At 37.5% G+C, this 26,245-nt stretch overlaps 1 protein-coding gene across 2 annotated transcripts in view; it reads left to right on the top strand.

The window, feature by feature from the left end:
* SNX25 (sorting nexin 25) overlaps positions 1-26,245 on the top strand; it is a 143,169-nt gene that overhangs the window by 31,846 nt on the left and 85,078 nt on the right. For both annotated transcript variants that reach the window (XM_021938986.2, XM_003899418.4), the window contains exons 2-5: positions 2,731-2,815; positions 14,268-14,484; positions 19,777-19,949; positions 22,471-22,657. In XM_021938986.2, coding sequence (XP_021794678.1) covers positions 2,731-2,815; positions 14,268-14,484; positions 19,777-19,949; positions 22,471-22,657 — 662 coding nt within the window. The remainder of the gene's footprint in view (positions 1-2,730; positions 2,816-14,267; positions 14,485-19,776; positions 19,950-22,470; positions 22,658-26,245) is intronic.

The raw sequence follows: 26,245 nt of genomic DNA, 5'->3' as shown, positions 1-26,245 counted from the left end.
TTTCAATAAAATCTAGACTATGTATTTAATTTCATAGAGAGCTACCCAGAAACTAGAAAATAGTTTTAAAAGGTCACATGATTTTCTTTTATGCATTAAATGTCTGTCTATATGTGATTATGATTAAGATTTTTAAAAAATTCCTTGGGAAAATATTGAATGCTATATGTTAATTTGAGCATAAAGGAACGTCTTTTCTTTCTTGGGTGCAACATGTACATCTTACGGTTTAAAAAAAAAAAATTCCACTAAGAAATCTTGAATCTGTCTTTTTTTCCTCTTTTTTTATAAGGTCACCAGAAGACTTTTGTTTGTTTTTAATAACAGCAAGCACGAACAGGGATGACATCCTTGGCACTTGATTGTAGATAGCATGAGACTAATCAAGGACTGGGAATTCTCCACTCTCAGTTGGGTGGCCTGGGGCTGTGGGATTGATTGCATCTGTGCTGGTCTGGCCTCTGCTTGAGAACAAAGTGGTTCTGCACACTGGTTTGTAGGGTGAGGGTGACAGTAGCATTAGCCTTTTAGATCTCCAAGTCATGTGGCAGTGCTGGTCAAGAACTTGTAATATTTCTCACCTGAAAAAAAAATGTTCTGCAATTTTTTCCTTCCAAATCAATAAGTAGACCCCAATTATGTTATACATGCTTTTGATTACTGTGATATGTGATCAAGTAAAAAAATCTTCTTTTTAATGTAGTCTCACTAGACAGATAGTGGGGTTTTAATTCTATAGTCTCTCCTTTAAGAAAAAAAAGAAAAAAAATGCCAAACAGTATCTTCCCTCCCCCCCCCCCCCCCACCCCGGCAGAGTCTTGCTCTCTCACTTGGGCTGGAGTGCAGTGGCGAGATCTCACCTCACTACAACCTACATCTCCTGGGTTCAAGCTCTTCTCATGCCTCAGCCTGCCGAGTAGCTGGGATTACAGGTGCCCGCCACCACGCCCAGCTAATTTTTGTATTTTTAGTAGAGACGAGGTCTCACTGTGTTGGCCAGGCGGACTCAAACTCCTGACCTCAAGTGATCTGCCAGCCTTCTCCCAAAGTGCTAGGATTATAAGTGTGAGCCACTGTACCCAGCCCAAAGTAGTATCTTTATACAGTTATTTATTTATTTTTTTAACATCACTTGCTGTTATACAGACACACATAGACTTAAAATTCTGTACCTCTGGCCTAGAGGAAACCACTTTTAAAAGTGTTTGTGCTTGCAGACATTTTCCCATCATAGAAAACTTTCCATGAAGGTATATATATACCTTTTTAATGGTATACCATAATTTATTTAACTCTTTGTCTATTGACATATATATAAAAACTTGCGTTACTTCCAATTTTTTTGCCCCTATAATTAATATAGCAGTAAAATTCCTTATACTTTTTCATATTTCTGTTGGGCAGAGTCCTAGGAGTGGCAATGCAGAATAGAAAGTCCTTTAGGCCGGGTGCGGTGGCTCACGCCTATAATCCCAGCACTTTGGGAGGCCGAGGCAGGTGATCACATGAGGTCAGGAGTTCCCGACCAGCCTGGCCAACATGGCGAAAACCCATCTCTACTAGAAATAAAAAATTAGCTGGGTGTGGTGTCATGCGCCCGAAGTCCCAGCTACTCTGGAGGCTAAGGAGAAGTGCTTGAATCTGGGAGGCGGAGGTTGCAGTGAGCTGAGTGGTTGCAATGAGCACCACTGTACTCCAGCCTGGGCAACATGTGAGACTCAAAAAAGTCCTTTAAAATTTTGACATATGTGGCTCAGTTGCCTTCTTAAAAGCTTGTAGAAATAGATATTTCCCCCAACAATATATGAAAACAACCATTTCCCTGTGTCCTTGTCAACATTAGATACATGAGTCCTTTCCTCTGCCTTGGCAGTCTGATGGTGTCTCGTTGCTCTAATTTGCATTCCTCTAATAAAAAAGGGGATTGCATTTTTTTGTCATACATTTATTGGTCATTGTTTATCTTTTATGATTTTCCTTTCAACTTCTTTGCTTGGTTTTCTTTTGAGTTATTTTTCTTATTTTTGGAGTCTGTATGTAATAATATTTCTTTGTTACACATGTTATAGATATTGTCTCCTAGTCTATCATTTATATTTCGTTTGCATCATCTTTTGTGAAACAAGAATTTTGTATTTTAGGTAGTCAGATTTGTCGTTTTTTTTTCCCCTTTCATACCATTTGGATTTTGTGTTTTATTTTAGAGAAGCCTTTTCCATTCCAAGATTATAAAAAGCTGCTCCCTTATTTCCTCTTAATTCTTTTTTAGTTTAAAACATGTTTAGCTGCTTAATCTTTTTGGAGTTATTTATATGCAAAGTGTAAGACCGTAACCTTTTATTCCCATGTGAATATCAAATTATTCCAACATCATTTACTGAATAGTGTGTGATTTTTATCATTAATTTCAGTTTTTTAAAGAAAATTATGTTCTTAATTTGCACATATATAGCTACATCAGTTTGTGTACTCTCTACCATTGTGTTGATTTATTTATTCCTATACAGTCACTATACTGTTTTGATATCTGGTAGGGAAAATCCTTCCTTAATTTTTTTTTCCAAAAAATTTTAACCTTAAGCATTTATTTACTTTTGTGGAAAAACTTCTATTATTCGTTAAGCCTTATCTTAATGCTTGTTTAGATGGCATTTCATACCTTTGATTTTGTTTTTATATGTGATTTATTCATTCAGTAATCTGCTTTGTATTTTTTTCTTTTTGTTTCAGAGTCCTGTGTATGGAAACTGGCATGAATCAGCTCAGTCTAGAAGGGTAGTAATTTCTCATAATATGGATAAAGCTCTGAAAGAAGGTAAGGATTAAATGAGAGTATGTAATTACCATGTAAAGCAATTCATTATGTTCTAAAAGGAAAATAATAATCTCCAGCAAATTTATTCTTCTTGTCTGCATGTAGCATTAGGAATTTTTTCTTCATGAGTTTATATTTGGTGACTAAATACATCCATGTTTTGTCTGCATGTAAGGGATTTACATATTTGTTGAGTAGGAATTTCCAGATCATATGAAACTAGCCAGCCATGTAGAGCTAGTTCCATCATATGAAGCACAAATCTCTTCTCTCTTTTCTAAAATGGGTTTTAAGAATTTTTTTTTCTTCTAGTTATAACCTAGAGACAGCATTTTGGGGATAGACAGACTCAGGCTCACTCACAGACAAACCAGTTAAACCCAACTAAGTGATAGTAGTCTTTCAGAGGAATGAACATGCAATGAAGCTTGTATTGAAGAAGGCAGAAGCCGGGTGGTGGAAGGTAAAATATGGCTATGTCTGAAAGTGGGAATAAATAAGTGTGCTTTTAAATATTAAAATTTTAAAAGATAATATATTTTGAGGATCAAATTAAGGTTTAAGAAAGATTTTAAATATCAAATTTCTAAAAACAGTGACAGTTTTAGTTAATTTTCAGAAAACAAGCCATGAGTTTTTCAGGTGAATACATGATGTTAGACATGACGTTAAGAGAACTGAATAAGTGATAGGTACATACATAAGTTTTACTCATCATAGTTCACAAAAATCACCATATCAAAATCTGAAAATGAGAGTACTATATCAGTACAGAAACAGTTTGAAATTGTGTGGATTCATATAATTTTAGACCTTTGGGGACATAATTAAATTTTTAAAAATATTTCTATTAGTAGTTAAAGTACAATGACATATAAAACTTACTGGATTTAAAATTTAGCTATTATTCATAATCTCATAATCACGATTTTAGAGTATAGGATTGGCTGGATGTGGTGGCTCATGCCTGTAATCCTAGCATTTCGGGAGACTGAGGTGGGTGAATTGCTTGAGCCCAGGAGTCCAGCCTGGTAACATGGTGAAACTCAGTCTCTACAAAAAATATAAATATTAACTAGGAATGTTGGCACATGCCTGCAGTCCTAGCTACTTGGAAGGCTGAAGTGGGAGGACTGCTTGAGCCCAAAAGGCAGAGATTTGCAGTGAGCCTGGATTGCACCACTGCACTCCAGTCTGGGTAACACAATGAGACCGCATCTCAAAAAAAATGTGCAGGATTTATTGTTAATTGCTTTTATTGAGGTAAAATTTACATACTTTGAAATGTACAAATCTTAATTATACAATTCAGTAATTTTCATAAATGTGCATAACTGTATAACCACCTCATTCAAATAGAGTACATTTCCATCATTCTAGAAAATTTGCCTCATGCTCCCCTTTGATCAACACCGACCCTTCTTGGTATCACTTCGTTTTGCCTCTTCTAAAAGTTTATGGAAATGGAACCATACAGTGTGTATTCTTTTATGCCTGGCTTCTTTCACTCAGCATAATGTTTTCGAGATTCACCCATATTGTGTGTATCAGTTTATTCTTTGTTACTTTTGGGTGGGTGGTATTCCATTACACTGATCCAGCTATCACAATATGTTTACCCTTTCTCCTGTTGGACATTTGGGTTATTTCTAAGTTTTGGAAAGTTAGTCAATAGTTGCTATCAACAAGTATTTCAGTGGACATACATTTTTATTTCTCTTGGATAAATATCTAGCAGTAGAATTGCTGAGCCATACGATAGTTGTATGTTTAACTTTATAATAAATTACCAAACAGTATTCCAAAATGATTGTATCTTTTTAGACTCTCACGAACAATTTATGAGAGTTCCGGTTGTTTCATATTACCACCAACATTTGCTGTTGTTTTGTTCCTCTTTTAGCCATTCTGATGGGTGTATCTTACTGTGGCCTTAAATTATGTATCCGTACTGACTATGATATTAAACACCTTTTCATGTGTTATTGACAATTTTCAGATTTGTATTTGTGATGTGTCTATTCGAGTCTTTCTTTTTTAAACTTAAATTTATTTATAGTTTTTAAAATATCTGGATTCATGTCTTTTGTTAGATACAGATAGAGAGAATTTATCTCCTAGTTTGTAAATTGCCTTTTGTTTTCTTAATGCTATCTTTGAGTGGATGTTTTCAATTTTGATAAAGTCCAATTTACCAGTCTTTTCTTCCTGTCTGTTCTTTAGATAGATAGGATGATGATTATTTTTTTTCAAGTTCACCAGTTTTTTTTTCTGTCTTATCTCCAATCTGTAGTTAAGTGCATCCAGTGAAATTTTTATTGCACACTTTGTGCTTTTCATGTCTAGAATTTCCATTTGGTTCTTTTTTCTTGTTGTTGTTTCTGTAATTTTTGCTTCTCTGCTGAGATTCTCTCATCTGTCAATTATTATGACATTTTTATTTTTACTTTCTTGAACATATTTTGTAGTAGCTGCTTTAAAGTTCTTTTATGCTAATTCCAACATCCGGGCTATCTTGATGTTGGTTTCTGTTAATGGCTTTTTCTCTTGACTAGATGTCACTTTTTGGGGGTTTCTTCTGATGTCTAGTTGTTTTTTATTGTATACTGGACAATGTGGATGCTGCTTTTTAGACATTCTAGATTCTGTTATCTTCCTCTGAAGAGTTTTTTAGTATACAGTTTAATTAATGGTTGATCACCTTGAAGATACTTGGTTTTTTATACATTTTCTTAGGATGGGTGTGTTTGGATTTTGTCCTTAATCTAAAGTGAATCCCTCAGTCTGGGGACATAGACTTAACTCCTCTGGTTCATGGCCTGTCCACAATTGCAATGAAAAGCCCAACACCATTAGTGGAATTCTAGCTCCAAACTCTGTCTCCCTGGTGGACAGTAGCTGGAGTATCTGCTCAGGTCTTTGAGTCTTCCGGCTGTTGCTTTCCACTGGTCTCCTGTCGTCTTACCCCTATACATGTGTAGTTCACAGTTGACAATTTTACGTGTGTAGTTCACAGTTGACAATTATACATGTGTAGTTCACAGTTGGCAATGAGTTTGAGAATCTGTACTTAGATTTCATGGCGTTTATTTCTTGGCTTTATTTTCAGCAGCCCTGGCAACTCTTAAATCTGTTTCCTGATATATTTAAAAAAAAAAAAAAAAAAAAAAGACCTTCTCTTCCAGTTTACTGCCTGTACCTCTAAGACTGCTGTTGCCTGTAGGGAAAAGCTGTGTGTAAACATGGATCTTACCTAGTGCCATTCCTTTCTTTCAATAATAGATTCCCTTCTAATTGCTAAGTTTGGTTGCTCTCAGTGCTTTTATGTACAGATGGTTCCTGATTTATGATAGTTCAGATTATGATTTTTTTACTTTTGTGGAGTGGGATGGAGGTGTTATTAGGATGCAACTCCATCATAAGGTGAGGAACATCTGTAGTTTTTTAATATTTTTTCCAGATTTCCAAATTATTTTCTATAGGAAGGTTAGTCTGATATAAGCTATTCTACCACCCCTGGAATTAGAACTCTGCCCTTAATATTAAAAAATTTTTTAATTGTGTTAAAATAGACATAAAATTTATCATTATAACCATTTTAAGTATATAGTTCAATAATGTGTTGTGTGTGTGTGTGTGTGTGTGTGTGTGTGTGTGTGTGAGATGGAGTCTTGCTCTGTTGCCCAGGCTGAAGTGCAGTGGCATGATCGCGGCTCACTGCAACCTCCGCCTCCTGGGTTCAAGCAATTCTTGTGCCTCAGCCTCCCAAGTAGCTGACATCATAGGCACACACCACCATGCCCAGCTAATTTTTGTATTTTTAGTAGAGATAGTGTTTCACCATGTTGGTTAGGCTGGTCTCGAACTCCTGACCTCAAGTGATCTGCCTGCCTTAGCCTCCCAAAGTGTTGGGATCATAGGCGTGAGCCACCGCGCCTGGCCTTAGTTCAGTAGTGTTAAGTACATCCACATTATCATGCAACCAATCTCTAGAACTGTTTTCATCTTGCAAAACTGAAACTCTTTACTTGTTAAGTGACAACCCCTTTCTCTTCCTCCAGCCCCGGTAACCACTGTTCTACTTTTTGTCCCTGTGAGTTTGGCTACTCTAAGTATCTTACCTAAGTGGAATCATATAGTATTTGTCTTTTTGTGTTTGGCTTGTTTTACTTGATGTCCTCAAGTTTCATCCATGTTGTAGCATGTGACAGGATTTCCTTCTGTTTTCAGGCTGAATGATATTCCATTGCGTGTGTGTGTGTGTGTGTGTGTGTGTGTATATGTGTGCCACATTTTGTTTATCCATTCACTCGTCAGTGGATGCTTGGGTTGCTGTCCACCTTTTGGCTATTGTAAATGATGCTGCTATGAACATGAGTGTCTCTTTAATTTTTGAAGACTTAGAGATTTATCTGTATTTAGACGTGACCTTTATTTTAGACCAGTTTGTTTCAGAAGTACTTGTGGGGGAAAAAAAAAAAGACAGGATAAGGGTTGAGGCTTAGTTGGCAAAAACATTATCCTCAAGCTAATTTGTATTCGTTGGTTTCTTCTGAAAGGAAAATGTTTTCCAAAACCTTTGGGTAAGCGTTTTAGTTTATTATACTTCGCCATTTGTTTTTAAACCACATTCTTAATGTTCAAATTTTTTTTTTTTTACCTGTCCTTTGCTTTAAAGCGGTTTTCAGGGAAAAGCTGCTGAAGTTGCGCATTATATAATCTTAACAGAAGGAGAGCTAGTAGCTGCTAGAAAGTTAGTTATTGGGAGTAAAATTCATGCATTTGGCAGTAGTTATTCAACAGCAACAACAAACAAAACTAGAATCACCTTCCAAGAAAAATTTGACCAGTTAATTTTATGGAGAATTAGAATCTAGAAATGTATGTTGAGAAGGCTAAGAGGTTTCATCAGCATGTAGAAAATCTTTAGTGGTTATAATTTGTATCTCGGGAGTGGTTTGATTTACATTTCTAAACCCGACACCAATATATTTAATTGGAATTCAGAATGTTATTAACTAGCTATAATAGATTTAATATTAATCAAATTGAGGGTCTCGTACATTTGCAAAACATTAAATAATATACTTGTTAAGGCTGAAGTAATTTGAGTTCAGTTATATTAAATGCTTATGAAATATTTATCTAAAAATCTCCTCCTTGGAAGCTAATTTAAACTAGAGAACATTATGGTACTATTTTATCTTTATGTATCTATTTTATTGTTTTTAGAGTGTGTAATTTAAAAACATTTAAAGAGTTAAGTACCATATAAGGCATGCATATGTGTCTGCAGGTATACATGTTCTACATGTTTGTGAGTAGATATTATGACTAAATTTGTGCTTGTGTTGTAGCTCAGTATGTTAGGATTTAAGTCTTTACAGATTGAATTACAAAGAAGAAAGAAGTAATAGTCAAAAATGCAGAGCAAAATAATATACTCCAGGTTTCTATGGAACCATAAGAAATACGAAAGCTACAAATGCTGTGAGTGAAATGGCACACTTGAGGAAAGTGATCGAAGCATATGACTGCTCTGTTTTGCTAGCCAGTTTAAAATGTAAAACTATATTTTAGGGCTTCAGATCTAATATGAATGAACTCTTGAGAAGTCAGAACAGTTACCCTTCTGTACCAGATAACTTCAGAAATTTCTCCAAAAGCTACATTTATCAGAAAACTGACAGAAAATAGAAAAAAAAAGACTTCTAAAAATCTTTTTGACTTACTATTAAATCTCAACAGCTCTATTGCCTAATTTTCACTAGCCTACCTTGAACTATCTCCAGTGTGGACCAGATAATTTAATTGTATAATTATTGAGTATATGTTATTTGTTCAGTGGTGTGTTGAATGTTAAATTGAAAGTTCTTGAATTGAAAATATAATTCTTCATGAGATTGTATCTTTTTCAAGACCTTGGGGATGCTGACCTCAGACTGTCTTATAAAAGACACTGTCTGCCACACAAAATACTCTGAAAAACAAAAACCCAAACGCCACATACAAAAAAAACTCACTGTCTGAATATCTTAGAATTAAAGGCCATGACCCTCATTTTTTGCAATTAATGTTACAGACTTTTTTTTTTTTTTTTGGAGACCAAGTCTCACTCTGTTGCCCAGGCTGGAGTGCAGTGGCATGATCTCAGCTCACTGTAACCTCCGCCTCCCGGGTTCAAGTGATTCTCGTGCCTCAGCCTCCCAAGTAGCTTGGGACTACAGGGATGAGCTACCAAGCTCGGCTAACTTTTGTATTTTTAGTAGAGACGGGGTTTCACCATGTTGGCCAGGCTGGTCTTGAACTCCTGACCTCAGGTGATCCACCCGCCTTGGCCTCCCAAAGTACTGGGATTACAGGCGTGAGCCACCATGCCCAGCCCACATATACTTTTCAAGGTGAGTACACTTCAGCTAGTTTTGATTGGCTCTTAATGCTTTTCTGAGTTTCAGTGGTAAATATGCCTATAGTAATGGTTATACACAGGATCATAACTTGAAAACAATCATGACAGCAGAAGATACTGCAAGGTCATTGTCAAAGTATAACAGAAGTTTTATGGAGAACAGAACTTGTGTATAGAACTTTTAACAGCTTTGGAACAGGTCCTGGATAAGGCAAACCTTATGTGGTAGTCTTTTTTCCAAGGCCCGCCGTATGGCTGTTCCAGGTGTCTGGCTGTCTCGGAATTAGATGGTGGCACGGAGGAAGCCAGGCTCGCGTGACTTCTCCCACCCTTTAGAAAGCTCAACTCATCAAGTTCTAGTTCGTGCTCTTCTCCCAGTGACATGAAATATGTGTACTTTTTTTTTTGGATAAGTAAATAGCTCTATCAATCACATAAACTAATAACCCCAAATCTTTCCAGAAGATGACTTTCCATTGCGTTTTAAAACTTTACAAACCATAAAACACCATCTAAATGAACAATAGAATTGTTGTTGTTGTTTATCATTGTCATTGTCAGACAAGTTTCTGGTTGAATGAGGACTGTCTCTTTGTTCTAAGAGACCCACGCCCTGGACTTTTATGACCCATGGGGCTCTACCTCATGGGCAGGACATGTATCTCTGAATTGTATTTCTGAATTGCTCAGGGGAAAAGGCAAGGGTAGAAAAAATGGCCCTCTTGAAGCTCTCTTTCTTATACTGTTTACTTAGCTCATTCCTTTTCTGAAAATTTGTGGGTAGCAATTACCTAACATCCTGTTGTCTAGACTAACGTGGGAGCCTTTTAACTTGTGTCCTCATCTATAGTTTTTCTCTACTTTGTTTTCCTAAATCCTGTTTTCAGTTTAACCTAACTAAAACTAAAGTTTCCATCATGTTACATCATTCTTTATAATCTCCAGTGGCCTCCTTTTTACCAACTCATTTCTTTGAGAGCAGTTCTAAAACTAGATATACTTGAATGACAATAGCACCTGAATTTGTGTTGGGTGTTATCATGGCTTTAGAAGGAAGATTTTTTTGCCTGGCAGTGGGGATAAGTGTTCTTTCATTTCTCATTGTGATTAATTATATTGTTTCTGTGTATTTCTTTTTTTTTCTTTAGTTGGCATCTTGATCTTGAATGTTTATTTCTTAATAAAAGCCATGAAATAATTTTATGGTTATGAATTTCTCTGTCTCCTTAAATTGACCCATAGGGTATGTTTCATTTTGTTCATATGTGTACTTGTGTAAATTAGTTTATGTGGTTATATAATTTATATTTAGAATCATGGCTTTGTTTTCTTCTTCTTTTTTTTTTTTTTTTTTTTGAGACAGTCTCGCTTTGTCACCCAGGCTGGAGTGCAGTGGCGCAGTCTTGGCTCACTGCAACCTACGCCTCCCAGGTTCAAGTGATTCTCCCGGCTCAGCCTGTGGAGTACCTGAGATTACGGGCGCCCACCACCATGCACAGCTAATTTTTGTATTTTTAGTAGACAGAGTTTCACCACGTTGGCCAGGCTGGTCTGGAACTCCTGACCTCAGGTGATCTGCCTGCCTCAGCCTCCCGAAGTGCTGGGATTACAGATGTGAGCCACCGCGCCAAGCCTGTACTTTTTATATTTAAGTTATGTATAGTTTTATGATACTTAGTTTGAAGAGAAGCATCGTTGCTGGGATTACAAGCCTGAGCCACTGCGCCTGGCCTCACCTGTTGGTTCTTTGTGTCTTGTACAGCAGTTTTACAAAGTACAGCCTTTTACATATATTTTTTCATGTAAATGTGTTTTAAACAAACTGGATATCCAGTGGACGAGGATGCTATTTTAGGTTTTGCCTGTCTTTTACTCATGCAGCTATCTTGTTCACCTATGTGCAGGACTACAGTGTGCTGAGTAGAAAGAGTGACTGGCAGGTAGGAGACTTGGCTTTGCCACCTCTTTGAGCAAGTTACTTCACTTCTTTGAGCCTCAATTTCCTGAAGGGATGAAACTCACTCCCTGTGTAGGAACCACGGTCTATATGCTTATTGCCAATAAATGAGATGATAGCATGAACCCATTCCTGTTTTTGCAGTTTCATCTGGGTCAGAAACCATTTCCGCTGTTTTTCCTTAATGGAATCATACAATTTAGGGATGAGATGTAGCTACCTTTTGCAAGATCTAGAAAACATAACAGCCATATATTCAAATTAATATCTGAAAATGAGCAGAAAATGACTGAGTTTCAGATGCCTTGTTTTCTGGTTTTGCTTTTGTTTTACCTTCCCTTTTGTGTCCAGTGCTTAGTGATACGGATATTGATTCCACCTTACATACTAGAAGCCCTCTATAAATTGTATTTGCTGAGTAGTAAAAGATCGAGGTAGTATCTTTTTTTCTGTCTTTGGCAATTAATTGTTCTCAGCTGGAAGGCACAGTTATCTTATCCCTACAACTGAGGCCACTGGAATCACTCTGAAAATTTATCTAAACCTTTGTATCATTGTTTGTGAACAAAAATCTTAATGCTGTGGCATATTTTTGAGTTATGGGATTTAAAATGCTGTTTTATAAATTATTATAAAGCTGAATCGCAAGAATACTGGAAATGTGAAAAAACCTTGAATGTACGTCCATGGTTGATATTCAGCCATGGAAAAAGCCATCATAGAATATTAGTACAAAAATTGTGCTTCCTTTGACCTGCAGGCACTTGCAAATATGTGATTCCATTGTGATTCAGTTTTCTAAGAAAATTGACTCCCTCTCCCCACCATACAATCCCTCCCCCCAGAAGCTCACCTAAATTTCTTTCTTTTTTCTTTTTTTTTTTTCTTTCTTTGAGTCAGGGTTTTGCTCGCTCACCCGGGCTGGAATGTAGTGGCGCTGTCTTGACTCACTGCAGCCTCCACCTCCCAGGCTCAAATGATCCTCCCGCCTGAGCCCCAGGTAGCTGGGAATATAGGCGTGCGCCACCACATCCGGCGAATTTTTGTATTTTTTGTAGAGATGGGGTTTTGCCATGTTGCCCAGGCTGGTCTCAAGCTCCTGGGCTCAAGTGTTCCTCCCACCTTGGGCTTCCAAAGTTCTGGGATTACAGCCGTGAGCCACTGCTCCCAGCCAATTTATTATTCTTAAGCTTCTAAATTGGCGTGTAGTGGCCAAGATGCATAAAATGAACCCCAAATTCTAAGCTAAAAACTTGTTTGACAATTATAGGTTAGTTGTTCATAGGGAATTGTGAAGTAGATCTGGTTCGTGTAGGATTCCCGGGGATAAAGTAGCGTGCAGACAAGCAAAGAAAAGCAGGAGGATAAATTATTTATCTGAAATGATGTATAGTCACATCTGTAATTAAGCCCAATCAAATAGAGTTTGAAAAGTTAAAAAAAAAAAAACTCTGAGAAACAAGTGATAAAAAATGACCTCGGTACCCTTGAGGTGGAGCAGGATTGTGTAGCTAAATGTTTTTCTCTCTTGGGGCCCTGTGGGGAGTCACCACCAAGCCCACCAATATTTTATTTTTGAAAAGACGTAGCTTCTTGCAGACATCACGCTGGCTTCAGCTTCTTTCTATATAGGCTTTAGAAATAGTGCTGTCCAACACAGTAGAGCACCCCAAATGTGGCTGGTTCAAATTGAGATTGCTGAAAGAATAAAATATATACCAGATTACAGAGCTTGGTATGAAAAAAAGCAAAGTATTTTATTTTAAAAAAGGTTTTAAATATTGATTACATGTTGAAATAATATTGTGAATATATTTTGTTAAATGAATATATTTTGTTAAATGAATATATTTTGTTAAATGAATATATTATTAAAGTGAATTTTACCTGTTTCTTTATACTTTTTTATTGTTTATCTTATTTTTTATGAGCTTCTTGTTGTGGTATCTTTTTACTTTTTTAATGTGTCTTCTAGAAAACTTAAAACTTACATATGTGGCTCTCATATTCATATTAGATAGCACTGGTCTATGGCTAGGCTTTCCTAATTCCGAAGCACAGAATTAAGAACATAGGCACTAGAAATCTTCCAAAGAAGGCGATTGGCCACAGAGGCTGAGCCTAGTGTGATATCCAAGACTAGTTTATGGGATTCTTCCTATGTTAGTTGAGGTTTTGTTACGAGACAGAAAGCACAATGTAATTGAACAGGGAGAGTTAAATATAAAGAATTATTAATGTACAACATGGGATTAAGTACTAAGGAGTAAAGAGACACTAAAGAATATAGAAAGAGCAGATATTGGGAGCAGCCATTCCCGCTAGGGCTGAGGCAGAGCACCTTAGGGCAGAATAAATTTGGAGGAAGTTTCCTTCTTTACCTTGGAATTGAGATCCAGGCCTTGGAGAAGGCACAACCTTGGCCCACTTGATGGTGAAGAAGGTTGAGCAGATACCACAGGCGAGGGGGAGCCACCTATAGAATGCCAGCAGAATTCTCTCGGAAACTGCCCTGTGGATGGCACTGGAACTCGCTATTGGGGTAAACACCCTCGGGTGCCATGCGTGCTGCTAAATGTGGCAGGAACAGAGAAGAACACACAGGAACTGGGGAGAGCAGCCCCTTCCTCCTCCAGTTGCCCTCCAGCATGTGCTACTGATAGACTTAACGTTATGCCAGTGGGCAAAGAAACTGATGGTGTTTGCAGGGCCCAGCTCCAGGATCATAGAGCGGGACAAAAAGGCTGAATTCGGAGCGGAGAGGCCATAGATTGATAATGGGTGCACTTCATAAGTGTATTGCTCCGATTTTTTAATACATTTAGGTAGTTTGGCACCAAGATGGAATATTTTAAAATGGGGCTCTGTAGGAAAATTTAGGACGTGGTCACCATACCTAAACATTCTAGTTAGATGAGAATCTTCCATTTTAAAAGACTTAGGAATTCTCATGAGTTCTGTTTTCTCCTCTCTTTAATTTTAAACAGTGAATATTAATAGTTAGGTGGCCAGTTTCCAGTAGAAATGCGGTCTTGGTGTTTGCTTCTTTCATTTGTTTTACTCATTGCTCTGTTTATTCCTGGTAGTGTTCGACTACAGTTATAGAGATTACATTCTGTCCTGGTATGGAAACCTCAGCAGAGATGAGGGACAACTTTACCATCTGCTCTTGGAAGACTTTTGGGAAATTGCCAGACAGCTGCACCACAGACTGAGTCACGTGGATGTGGTTAAAGTTGTCTGCAATGATGTTGTGAGGACTTTACTCACTCATTTCTGTGACCTGAAAGCTGCTAATGCCAGGTAACTGTTATAAGCAACTTACCCCCTTTTTTTGCATTACATTTTTTTTTTTTAATTGAGTAAGGGGTCAAAGTCAAGATAAAACTCTAGACTATTCTGCCTATTGCTGGCACTTGCTTGAAAATGTAGATTTATTAAGGGGGAATAATTATTGTGTTCTGATAGAGTAGTTTTGTTTTTCACTTTCTGCTGGAAAACCACTTATAAATACAATTAATTCTATAAATAAACAGTAAAATGAATTTTACTGAGCCAGCACTGTGATGATCTTATAGTATTATGAGTACCTAGACATAAAAAATTTAAATATAGTGTTTTCTAGCATGAGCACAGTGAATGAGTTTACAGTATTTAGACAAATTTAAATATGGTTCATGTTTCTTTTTGTGAGTCCTGTGTTGAACTCTGTTGCATCACAATATCCTGAAAACTGATTTTCAAAGGTACTTAATATTGGAGCTTCTGGGCTTTAACTAGAGAAATTTCATTATGAAAGTAGCTAATATTTAGGCTTATTAGCCCTTTGTATTGTCACATAACAGTTGTACATATTGGAGCTTGTAGGCTTTGATTAGAGAAATTTCATTATGAAAGTAGCTAATATTTAGGCTTGTTAGCCCTTTGTATTGTTATGTACCTAACAATTGTACATAAAAAGCTGTCCAACTGAAATGAGTAGCCTTCTGCCTGTGTGGATATGGACACGGTTGGAACAGGAATGGGAATAGTTAATGTGGCCTATTCTCGCCTTCAGGGAAGAGGTAAAGTATTTAGATGACGTCACCCTTCTGCCCTGTGATGCTGTTCCTGTAGGCGACCTTGCTGCTGAATGCGGCTGTGCAGCAGGTCTCCATTCCCAGCTGTCTTGCCCCTTCCTGTGACTCTTCTTCCTTCCCTCAGATTTATGAGGCCAAAATCCACAGAGCCGTGACATGCCCACTGTTTTCCAGCTTGCCACCCCTGTGTTTTGCGAACTTTTTTTTAAAACTATGACCCACTGTGAGAAATTCACTTGATATTATGACCCAGTTTCATAAAACAGTACTTTTATTACCTCTAATAACTTTGACACTTTTTTTTAACATTTTAAAAAATTAATGTTTAAGACCAACTCAATTTTATTTTCTTACTTAAAAGTCACAAACTATGGTTTGAAAACCGTTACTGTAAAGCAGTGATTCTCAGACTTTTTGTTCCCAGGATTTCTCTACATTCTTAAAAGTTTCTGAGAACCTCAAGGAGCTCATTTCTGTGGGTTCTATCTAGTGGCGTGCTGGAACTGGCTTGTACGGGCATGCAGGAGTGAACTGTGCACAGGTCTTCCCAACTTTTGGTTCAGTTATACCAGATTGGTAGCTTGAAATGGGCCGTGGTGAGGGTATTTACACCATGGAATGGGCAAATGATCCAAATCAGAGCATTTTTTTTCTCAGGAGAGCCAACATTTACCATTTCACAACTCATCGTATCTATTGATATTTACCATATTTGATATTTAAAAACTAGGAATTTTTAAAGTGCAAGAGTACATGGTACACTTTTCCTTAGCCATAAGAATGATGATGTCATCTCACATCATGTAGCCTGTGGAAACTACTATGCTTGGAAGAATGAGAATGAAAAAGACAAATGACCTTTTTATATTACTACAGTTTTAACATCCCAGATCCCCTGCAAGGATCTTGGGGACACCCAGGAGTCTCTGGACCTCTGTTTGAAAACTGCTGCTTATAGAGAAAGTAACTTCCAGTAAGCGGGGAGGGGTGTGAATCAGTAAGGAAAGTGAGAGAAATAGGGCTCTTGGGTTACCTCCTAGAGTCTCAAAAGCTTCAGCCTCTGCTTTCGAAGTGTTCACCAACCTCTGCAAGCATCTGCTAATTTGCTGTGGTATCCATTATTTCAAGTGTTCCATAGTCCCTCTTGACAAATACTGTGAAAGACTTGTTTGAATTCAGTGAAAGCTCATTTGAAAGTATGTAAATGATGGTCCAATAGAGGACAGTATTCTATCTCTCTCTCCATATATATGTATTATTTTTTATTTTATTTTTTTTCTTTCAGACAGTCTCACTCTTTGCCCAGGCTAAAGTGCAGTGGTGTGATCTCGGCTCACTGCAACGTCTGCCTCTCGAGTTCAAGAATTCTTGTGCCTTAGCCCCCCGAGTGGCTGGCATTATAGGCATGTGCTACCACACCCAGCTACATTTTGTATTTTTAGTAGAGATAGGGTTTCACCATGTTGGCCAGTCTGGTCTTGAACTTCTGACCTCAAGTGATCCACCTGCCTCAGCCTGCCAAGGTACTGGGATTACAGTGAGCTACTGTGCCGACTTGAGGACAGTATTTTAAATCAATGTTTATTCCAGTTAGAAAACTGATGGGTTTAGATTTGGGAGAAGAGCAAGTGGTTAGAAAAATTCAGTGGTTTTATGATTATCTAATTTCAACATGAGAATATATTTTTCATCCAGACGTTTACTAGCTTTTGAGATTACTGCTTTTGTGGATAATATAAATATATTGGATAAAGCATCAGAATAATAGAAACAGAAAGTGATTTAATATTAGAAGCTCCTTCTCTTTGGGCTTCTAGTTTTCTTATGCCAAGGGTAGATTTATTTCACTGGCATCTGGGCTATGCCTAGAAGCTCTAGTTGATGATAAAGAATAAAGAACAAAATAAAGAAAAAAAAATTCTACCACATTTCTCATGGATTATGGATATTTGAAAAAGTACCAGTAGGTCACTGGCATTTTTCATATAGATGATTGTGTCCTGGAGAACTAATATTGTCCGTGTAGCATCTTATACAAACCATACAATCAGACCGGCAGACAGTGAGTCCAGGTTTAATGGCAAATAGCTGTATCTGCCTGCCCCAGGTCCACAGTGCTCTTGTCCTAGAAATCTCCAGTAGTGTGCAGATGTCTATTGGCTGCAGAATGACTTTGGTAGCCTGGGTAGCACCCAATTGAATTGGCCACTATCAGACAAACAATAATAAATTGCCTTAATAAAACAACACATCGTTTTGTTGACTGGTGGGCAATTGTTCCTAAAGGCAGCTTTCCGGTCAGCCTGTATTTATTTCTAGAACATCATTCTATTGCCGCTTTAAGCCAATCTAGATCACATTTAATTCTTGCCTCTGCTTCCTCTTCCTTTGTCCCATCTGTCTTGCTCCAGCATGTTTTGGGAAAATCTAAAAATGATTGCTTTTATACTATTATTTCAATAGCATCTTTAATTTCATAGTTTTCTTCTTTGCTGGTCAGGTACTGGCATGCAGTTTGAGGGAAAAAAAGAGTGTTTTTTTTTTCATGTTTTCCTTCTTTATCTCTGAAATGTTCTTTTTTATCTTTGTAATTTCTGATTGTGGTGTAATGTAGAGTTGGGACTTGAGATTGAAACAGAGCAGGACTTGAGAGGGTTATTTCTACCGCTTATTACCTCTGTGATGTTGACTGTTCACATAATCATTCAGATCTTAATTTTCTCATCTATAGAATACAAGTGATGATGTCTACTTTTTGGTGTAGGTAGGAGGATTAAGTCATTGTACATTTGAAACTTTTTAATAAATATTAAAGTCCTTTTGCTTACTCAAGGAATGAGAACCCAGAGGTAAGTAGTAGGAATTACACAAACAAATGATTGATCCACACGAAACACAATAAGGATGCTGCAAAGACTGATGGCTACAACCCACCAGAAGGCTAGTAGATGTCTCCTGCCACAGAAGCAGCCTCACCCCTCATGATGCTTTCTTGGCTTTGAAGCAATACTTGATGTCCGCTTTCTAGAGCACGTCTTAGGAATATCCTGCTCGGAGTTAGTGGAGGGATTCCAGGGAGAGATCTGCCTTTCCTTTTACCGTAGATCAAGCTGTTCTGGCCAGCCCTCTGGCCTTTGGCTCAGTCAGAAGGATTTTCCCTAACTTAGCTGTAGGAGGGAGAGGAACTTGTGGCAGTCTGAGCACCAGGCTCCTTTGTTGTCTGCCTTCCACTGATACATAGAAGGCACTGTGTGCTCTTTGAGAGGGATTTTGATATTATTTAAATAAGCTTCTCTAGTAAAAGTGGATTTTTTTCCCCAACTTCCTCCAGTGCTTATTAACTAAATAGATATTTTAAAAAAGAATTACCTTTAAAAGTGCTTGACATGATAAAGGAGTAGCATCTTAACCTTACTATAATAAAATATCAACCTAGCTGGCAGCAAAGCTAGAGTTTAAAATAATTGAAGATGCCTTTTTTAAAAAGTCAGCATATCAGTATATGCAAAAGGCTTCTTCTAAAAATTTCTTTTCATGTCGTTGGCTTTACACGTTAGGATAGAATTCCTCCAGGTCGTACAAGACAGAGGAAACCTTTCTTTTCTAGCGAGATACGCTCTAGAAACTAGTCTTCAGTCTCCAGTGCAAAACTAAATTTCAGTTAACACCTGAGAGGCACGAGTCATAAAGGCACTAATATGCACTACCTTCATTTCCTGTGCAGTACCTGGTATGTTTCTCTCCCTCTGTTTCATGTTTTTCCTCAGTGTTACCTACTAGTTACTGTAAGAATCTCTTAGACTTTGTCTCCTTATCTAGAAGACATTAGAAAAAGCAGCATCACAGGCTTTCCTGAATCACTATCAAGATACTTTGGGAAGGGAAGTATAGAAAGTTCTGTTTTCCAGTCCTCTTCACTCAGATCTTCCAAATTAATGGTCCTGGGATGGAGTCAGTACTGACAGGGAGGTGCACAACCAAAGTTGTCAAGACTGGCTGAAAAATACTTGGGAGCCTCACAGAAAGCAATTTGCCAACAAGTTAGATAATGTGGAGTTTATAGACCCTCTGGCTCACTAGAAATACCAGTAAGCTTTTTATCCTGTGATCTCCCAGTCAGAAAGTAGGCTGGCGATCTTGGTTTATGCTTTGTTAGGTTTTTTTGAAAAATGAAGCTGGAGGTCACACTTAAGAAAACATCTAGAAGACTTAAAAATTACCTAAATAAATACTCGTACCTTTTTAGATTGTTGCTATGATTTTGGAATTATCTATGTACCCTTTGATGCTACTGAAGCTAGTCGTTATGATTTCATTTGAAATCCAGAAAGGCCATGTGTTTGCATGTATTCTAGCAAAAGTTTTCCAGGTTAGTTGATGGTTGAGGAAATTTGATTGTTGAGGAGATGGCAGAGTTACTATAACCAATGCGTTTCCCATTTGAAATATTTTTTACCTACTAGTACATAATTGTTTCTAGAAATTTCTCTCCTTCTTTTTCACTCTCTTTGTTTAGACATGAGGAGCAGCCGAGGCCTTTTGTGTTGCACGCATGCTTGAGGAACTCAGATGATGAAGTAAGATTTCTACAGACGTGTTCTCGGGTTCTGGTGTTTTGTCTCCTCCCCTCAAAGGATGTGCAGTCTCTCAGCTTACGTATAATGCTTGCAGAAATTCTCACAACAAAAGGTAGACTTGTACAGTTGATTTTACTAATTCAATAAGTGTGCAAACTAATGTGCTACATACTAATGTGAAAATAATTTGTATGACACCTATGCAGACCTTGTTTACTGTTGAACATACGGGATTTGAAGTATTTTCAAAATTTTGTTGTTATGTCTCTCAAAGTATTTGGCCACACAGGATAAACTTACATTTTTAATATGACATATTGCCAGATACACGGTCCATTATGTTGTATGTTTTGACACAGAAAACCAGTTCTTATGCTCTCCACAGGGAAGCATTCATTTGGGATAGCTTTTGAGTTATCTAGGCCAATAATATGTACATTAATGAAAGTATGCGTGTGTGTGTGTAATAGCTATATAATATCCATAGTGTGTATGTTTATATATTACGTGTGTGTGTAATAGCTATATAATATCCATAGTATGTATGTTTACATATTACATACGTGTGTGTATAATAGCTATATAATATCCATAGTGTGTATGTTTATATATTACGTACGTGTGTGTGTGTGTATTCAAATTCTTTTTTTTTTAAATAGGGGTGGGGGTCTTACTATGTTGCCCAGGCAAGTCTTGAACTCCTGGGTTCAAGTGATCCTCCCGCTTAGGCCTCCCAAAGTGCTGAGATTACAGGTGGGAGCAACCATGCTTGACCACAGTCAAATTCTGATTAGTATATTTACTTAAAATATCTTTGCTATATGATTTATTGGTAATGCCTATATAGTAATGCATTGATTAACAACAGGGATATGTCTCAAGAAATGTGTCATTAGATAATGTCATTGTGCACATACCATAGAGTGTACTTACACACCTACATGGGATAGCCCACTACACACGGAGGCAATATGGTGTAGCCTATTGCTCCTAGACTGTAAACCTGTACACCATATTACTCTGCTGAATACTGTAGGCAATTGTAATACAATGGTATTTGTGTATCTAAATATAGCAAAAGTACAATAAAAATACGGTATACAAGATAAAAAATAGTACACCTATATAGGAGACTTACCATGAATGGAGCTTGCAGGACTGGATGTTGCTCTGAGTGAGTCTGAGTGAGTGGGGAGTGACTGTGAAGGCCTAGGACATGACTGTGCACCACTGCAAACTTCATAAACACTGTACACTTAGGCTACACTAAATTTATTTAAAATTTTATTTTCTTCAATAAATTAACATTAGCTTACTATAACTTTTTTACTTTATGAACTATTAATTTTTTTAACTTTTTGACTCTTGTAATTATAGTCATTTATCATATTATCAAGTATTATGTACTGTACATAATTGTATATGCTGTATTTTTATACTGTTGACAGTGCAGTAGGTTTGTTCACACCAGCTTGACATCATTAAATGCTAGAAAATTTTCAGCTTCATTATAATCTTATGGGGGCGACTGTCATATATTCGGTCTGTTGTTGACCAGAATGTCATTATGTGGTGCATGACTGTACATAATTTTGTGAACTTGGAATAAATAAAAAGGAACTGTGGCACAATATAATGTGATTACTCGAAAAAAGTTAACTGTATCCAAGGAAATGCTTAGTCAGGATAAGAGAAACTTTCCCTCATCTCAGTCTCAGACAAATAGCTTTGCGTTTGAGATGCAGTGATTATCTCATTTACTATCTCAGGATAAGCCAGCTGTGCCCATCAGCTATTATAACCAACCACAGAGCAAAGAGGAAGTTTCAAATCTAAAGTTAAAGGATGGCTTTGTAATAGTGTCATTGACTTTTTAACTTCCTCTCTAAGGTCTGTTTTAACCACTTGGGGAGAATGTTGACTTGCATCCTTTGTCAGACTAAGTTTGCCAAAACATATTGAAACTTATAAGTAATATAAATAAATAAAAGAAAAAATCAGTGTACCTAATTTTTTTTGGTTTTTTTTGTTGTTGTTGTTTTTTGAGACGGAGCCTCACTCTGTCGCCAAGGCTGGAGTGCAATGGCGCGATCTCGGCTCACTGCAACCTCCACCTCCTGGGTTCAAGCAATTCTCCTGTCTCAGCCACTGGAGTAGCTGGGATTACAGATGTGTGCCACCATGCCTGGCTAATTTTTGTATTTTTAGTAGAGACAGGATTTCACCATGTTAACCAGGCTGGTCTCGAACTCCTGACCTCAAGTGATCCACCTGTCTCAGCCTCCCAAAGTGTTGGGATTACAGGCATGAGCCATCGCGCCCAGCTTTAATTTTGATAGTTTTGTTAGCAACTTGAGTTCCAAATGACTTCCCTTCATTATTCCTTTACATTTCACTTATTTATTAAAATGACAACTTGATTATAGCCACAGATGATAACATATTTGGAGGGATAGGCAGCGGTATGTGTACGCGTGTATACATTTTTGGATTGTTTATTGTATTATATAGATATTCCTCTGTTTGGCTACTTGGAAAATGTTTTCCAAATGTGGTTTCAATTATGTGATGTATAAACAATTCCCTTAAAGAAGAATACCTTTCTCAGTAGCGATTTGTTCTTCTTCCTGTAGTCTTGAAGCCGGTAGTGGAGTTACTGAGTAATCCAGACTACATTAACCAAATGCTGCTTGCCCAGCTGGAGTACAGAGAGCAGGTGAATGAGCATCACAAGAGAGCCTACACCTATGCCCCCTCTTATGAGGACTTCATCAAGCTCATTAACAGCAACTCTGATGTGGAGTTCTTGAAGCAACTAAGGTATTTGGTCTTCAATTATAGCACAGCAACAACTACTGATTATCATCCACTGCCTAGTTAGGTTTAAAAAAAAACCAAAGTAGGCAGGGAAGCAGAAATAAAACAAGTCTATAAATCTTACTATTTTGTGACAGCTAAATTTATCCAGCATCACCTTAACAGTGTACTTAGAATGAATTTTTTCAAAGTATTAGGTTTTTCAAATACAGTTGACTCTTGAACAGTTTGGAAGTTGGGGGCACCCACAATCCCCATCGCCCCCACCCCCAGTCAGAAATCACATATAACATTTGACTTGGGCCTAGCACAGTGGCTCACACCTGTAATCCCAGCGCTTTGGGAGGCCGAGGTGGGCAGATCACTTGAGGTCAGGAGTTCAAGACCAGCCTGGCCAACACGGTGAAACCCCGTCTCTACTAAAAATACAAAAATCAGCTAGGTGTGGTGGCACATGCCTGTAGTTCCAGCTACTCAGGAGGCTGATGTATGAGAATCGCTTGAACCTGGGGGATGGAGGTTGCCGTGAGCTGAGATCATGCCACTGCACTCCAGCCTGGGTGAGAGAGCGAGATTCCGTCTCAAAAAACAATAAAAACAATAAAAATAAAAAATGACTCTCCGTATACTTAACTACTAAATACCTTACTGTTGCCCAAAGCCTTACCAATAACATAAAGTTATTAGCACCTACCTTGTATGTTATATGTATTATGTATTATATTCTTACAATAAAGTAAGCTAGAGAAAAGAAAATGTTATGAAAATCAGAAAGAGAAAATATATTTACTATGCAGTAAGTGGAAGCAGATCATCATAAAGGTCTTCATCCTCATCTCTTCACATGGAAGTACGCTGAGGAGGAGGAGAATAAGGAGGGATTTGTCTTGCTGTCTCAGGTGGCAGAGGCAGAACAAAATCCTGTGTAAGTGGACTCATGCAGTTCAAACCTATGTTTTTCAAGAGTCAGCTGTAATGAGGCTATAATAGATTGAAAGCTCTTCAGATGTCAGGAGTACCTGCTTAGCTGCTCAGATGACTACCTTAGAAAAGCTTTGGAAGGACTTGGAAGGACATCAGAAGGAGATGATGTGTTTTTAAATTACAGAGTAGAACATTGTGTTGGTTTTTGTTTGTCTTGGACAGTACAGAGGCTTGGGTTTGGGAATAAGAGGTTCTAGATTAATTATTTTGAGAAAACACATTTGAAAATAACATAGGAGTATCTTTATAGGGGAGCGCAATGTCCCTTGTTAGACCTGAGATATTTTAGAGGTGTTTATTTTTGTGTTTTTTTAATAGTATATACACATTTAGTGTTATTATATAGTATTATCTAGTTTGTAAATTTTGTAGGCTTCTGTTTCTCTACCCTTCTTTTTAATGTTCCCAAATGATAATACATGGGAAAGAAAGAAAACTCTTATATGTTCATTTTGTTTTTCATTAATAGTTTTGGTAAATCCCTCATGGAAAAGTAAAATATTGGTTGAAATTGGGTGTTTGAATTAGTTGAGGTTTTTAAACTTGTGACATTCACTTGTGAACTGGGGTTAACGTTAAGATGACTCATGCTGTTTAATTTTCTGATTCGAATAAAACGCCATCTAAGGAGACATACCTTGTAGATGCCACTGTGTTCTTATATATGGTGTCATATATTAATCTAGGTGTCACAGATACATAATGACGGGTTCAATTTACAAATATATACCTCAAATACATAATGACGGGTTCAATGTAAATGGATTTGTTTACAAGTAATTTAATTTTGATGTAATATATATCTGATATAATATCTGGAGATTTTATGTTTCTCTTGCCATGCATAATTTTGAATAGGCTACATGATATTCTTTATAGATTTGTTTTTATTTATGTCTGAGTCTAGACATTTCTTTTTTGTAAGTGTGACACTTGAGCTAGAACCCAAGAGCCGGTATTCCAGGTTTGTTATGTGAGGCTTACAGGTTACATCCACTCAAGTCATCCTTATCCCAGCATCCTTTGATTCCTTTTAAAGCGTCATTCTATAAAAGTGAAAGAGCTTACAGTGGTGGAACACCCTTGTTGCCTCTCCTCTCCCTAAAACTGCACACACACACACCCCAAACTCTAGATGTAGGGATGCTATTCAAACCTATACTCGAATACTCATCCACCTGGTGCTTTCATGCCTGCCGTTCCCGGATTTGCTGTGCCTGGTGTGACAAGGTAGCATGATGACTATGCCCCACAACATTGTAATTTCTTCCTAAGACATTGTTTATGAACACATAATTCATGTTGATAATTTGTGGCTTCATTGAATTCCTGAGCATTTTTCTTTAACCAAATAGTCTTTCCACAGTAAAGGCAGATGTGGACTATTTGGTAACCCCAAGCGAGTTTAAGATAACAATCGAGAGTCAACGGTGGCAGATTAAGAAAATCGGTATTCCTTGTTCTTACAGACTTGTGGGTGAGTGTTCTATTTTGTGTGCCAAACTGAAGATTCCAGCACTGCACATAGGGATGTATTTAATAGTTAATGGAGGAAACAGAAAGGCATGAGATTTTTTTTTTTTTTTTTAAGAGACAAGGTCCTGTGGTGTTGCCCACGCTGGACAAACTCTTAGGCTCAAACAGTCCTCCTCCCTCAGCCTTCCAAGTAGCTGGCACTACAGGCGAGCTCCTGATTTTTTAAAAATCAGAACTAATTATTTTGAATGATCTACTACTGGTTCTCTAGCACCATCTGTTATTTTGCATCTTAACACAGTTCCTGTATTGTAAGATGAATGAATCTTGATAAAAATGAATGGTTTATCTTCTTCAAAATGTACCAGCCAAAGATTCAGAACTATTTAAATACTATATACAGTTCATCATCTGGTAGATAAAGAAGTAGCTCAAAAAAAAATCCTAGCACTTTGGGAAGCTGAGGAGGGCAGATTGCTTGACCCTGGCAGTTCAAGACCAGCCCAGGGAACATGGCAAAACCCCATCTCTACAATAAAAAAACAATAGAACTATGGTGTACGCTGCTCCAGGATGATTGAATAGCTTACTTCTGTTGCAGTAGGAACATCATGGATTGCCTTAACTCAGTTGACCAAAGATTACACCGAAGTTCTGGTTTTACGTTTTTCCTTTCCCTTCTGATATGTGATGAAACAAAAATAGTGTGAGCCCTTAACTCCTTCTCAAAGATCACTTCCTCTTGACATCATAAATAGGGCAAGATTAAAGGGATAGCGCCCTAGGTGCCCTGAGAATCAGGCCCTTTGGTCTTGAGCACTGAGGGACTTAAGAGGCAGTAGAAGTGCTAAACTGAAGAATGCCTTTAAAAAAATGAGATATGATTCACATACCATAGAATTCACCACCTTTAAGTGTATAATTCAGTGGTTTTAGTATATTCAAAGACTCTGTGACTGTCACTACTATGTAATTTCAGAATATTTTCATCACCCTAAAAAGAAACCCTGTGCCCACTAGCAGTCACTCCCCATTCCCTCCCTCCCTGCAGCCCTTGGCAGCCACCAGTCTGCTTTCTGTCTCTATGGATTCGCCTAGTCTGGACATTTCATATAAATGGAATCATGTAGT

This window comes from Papio anubis, chromosome 3 (assembly GCF_008728515.1).
Source record: "Papio anubis isolate 15944 chromosome 3, Panubis1.0, whole genome shotgun sequence".
In the NCBI taxonomy this organism is placed as follows: Eukaryota; Metazoa; Chordata; class Mammalia; order Primates; family Cercopithecidae; genus Papio; species Papio anubis.
This window is presented reverse-complemented; position numbering and strand designations above follow the sequence as displayed.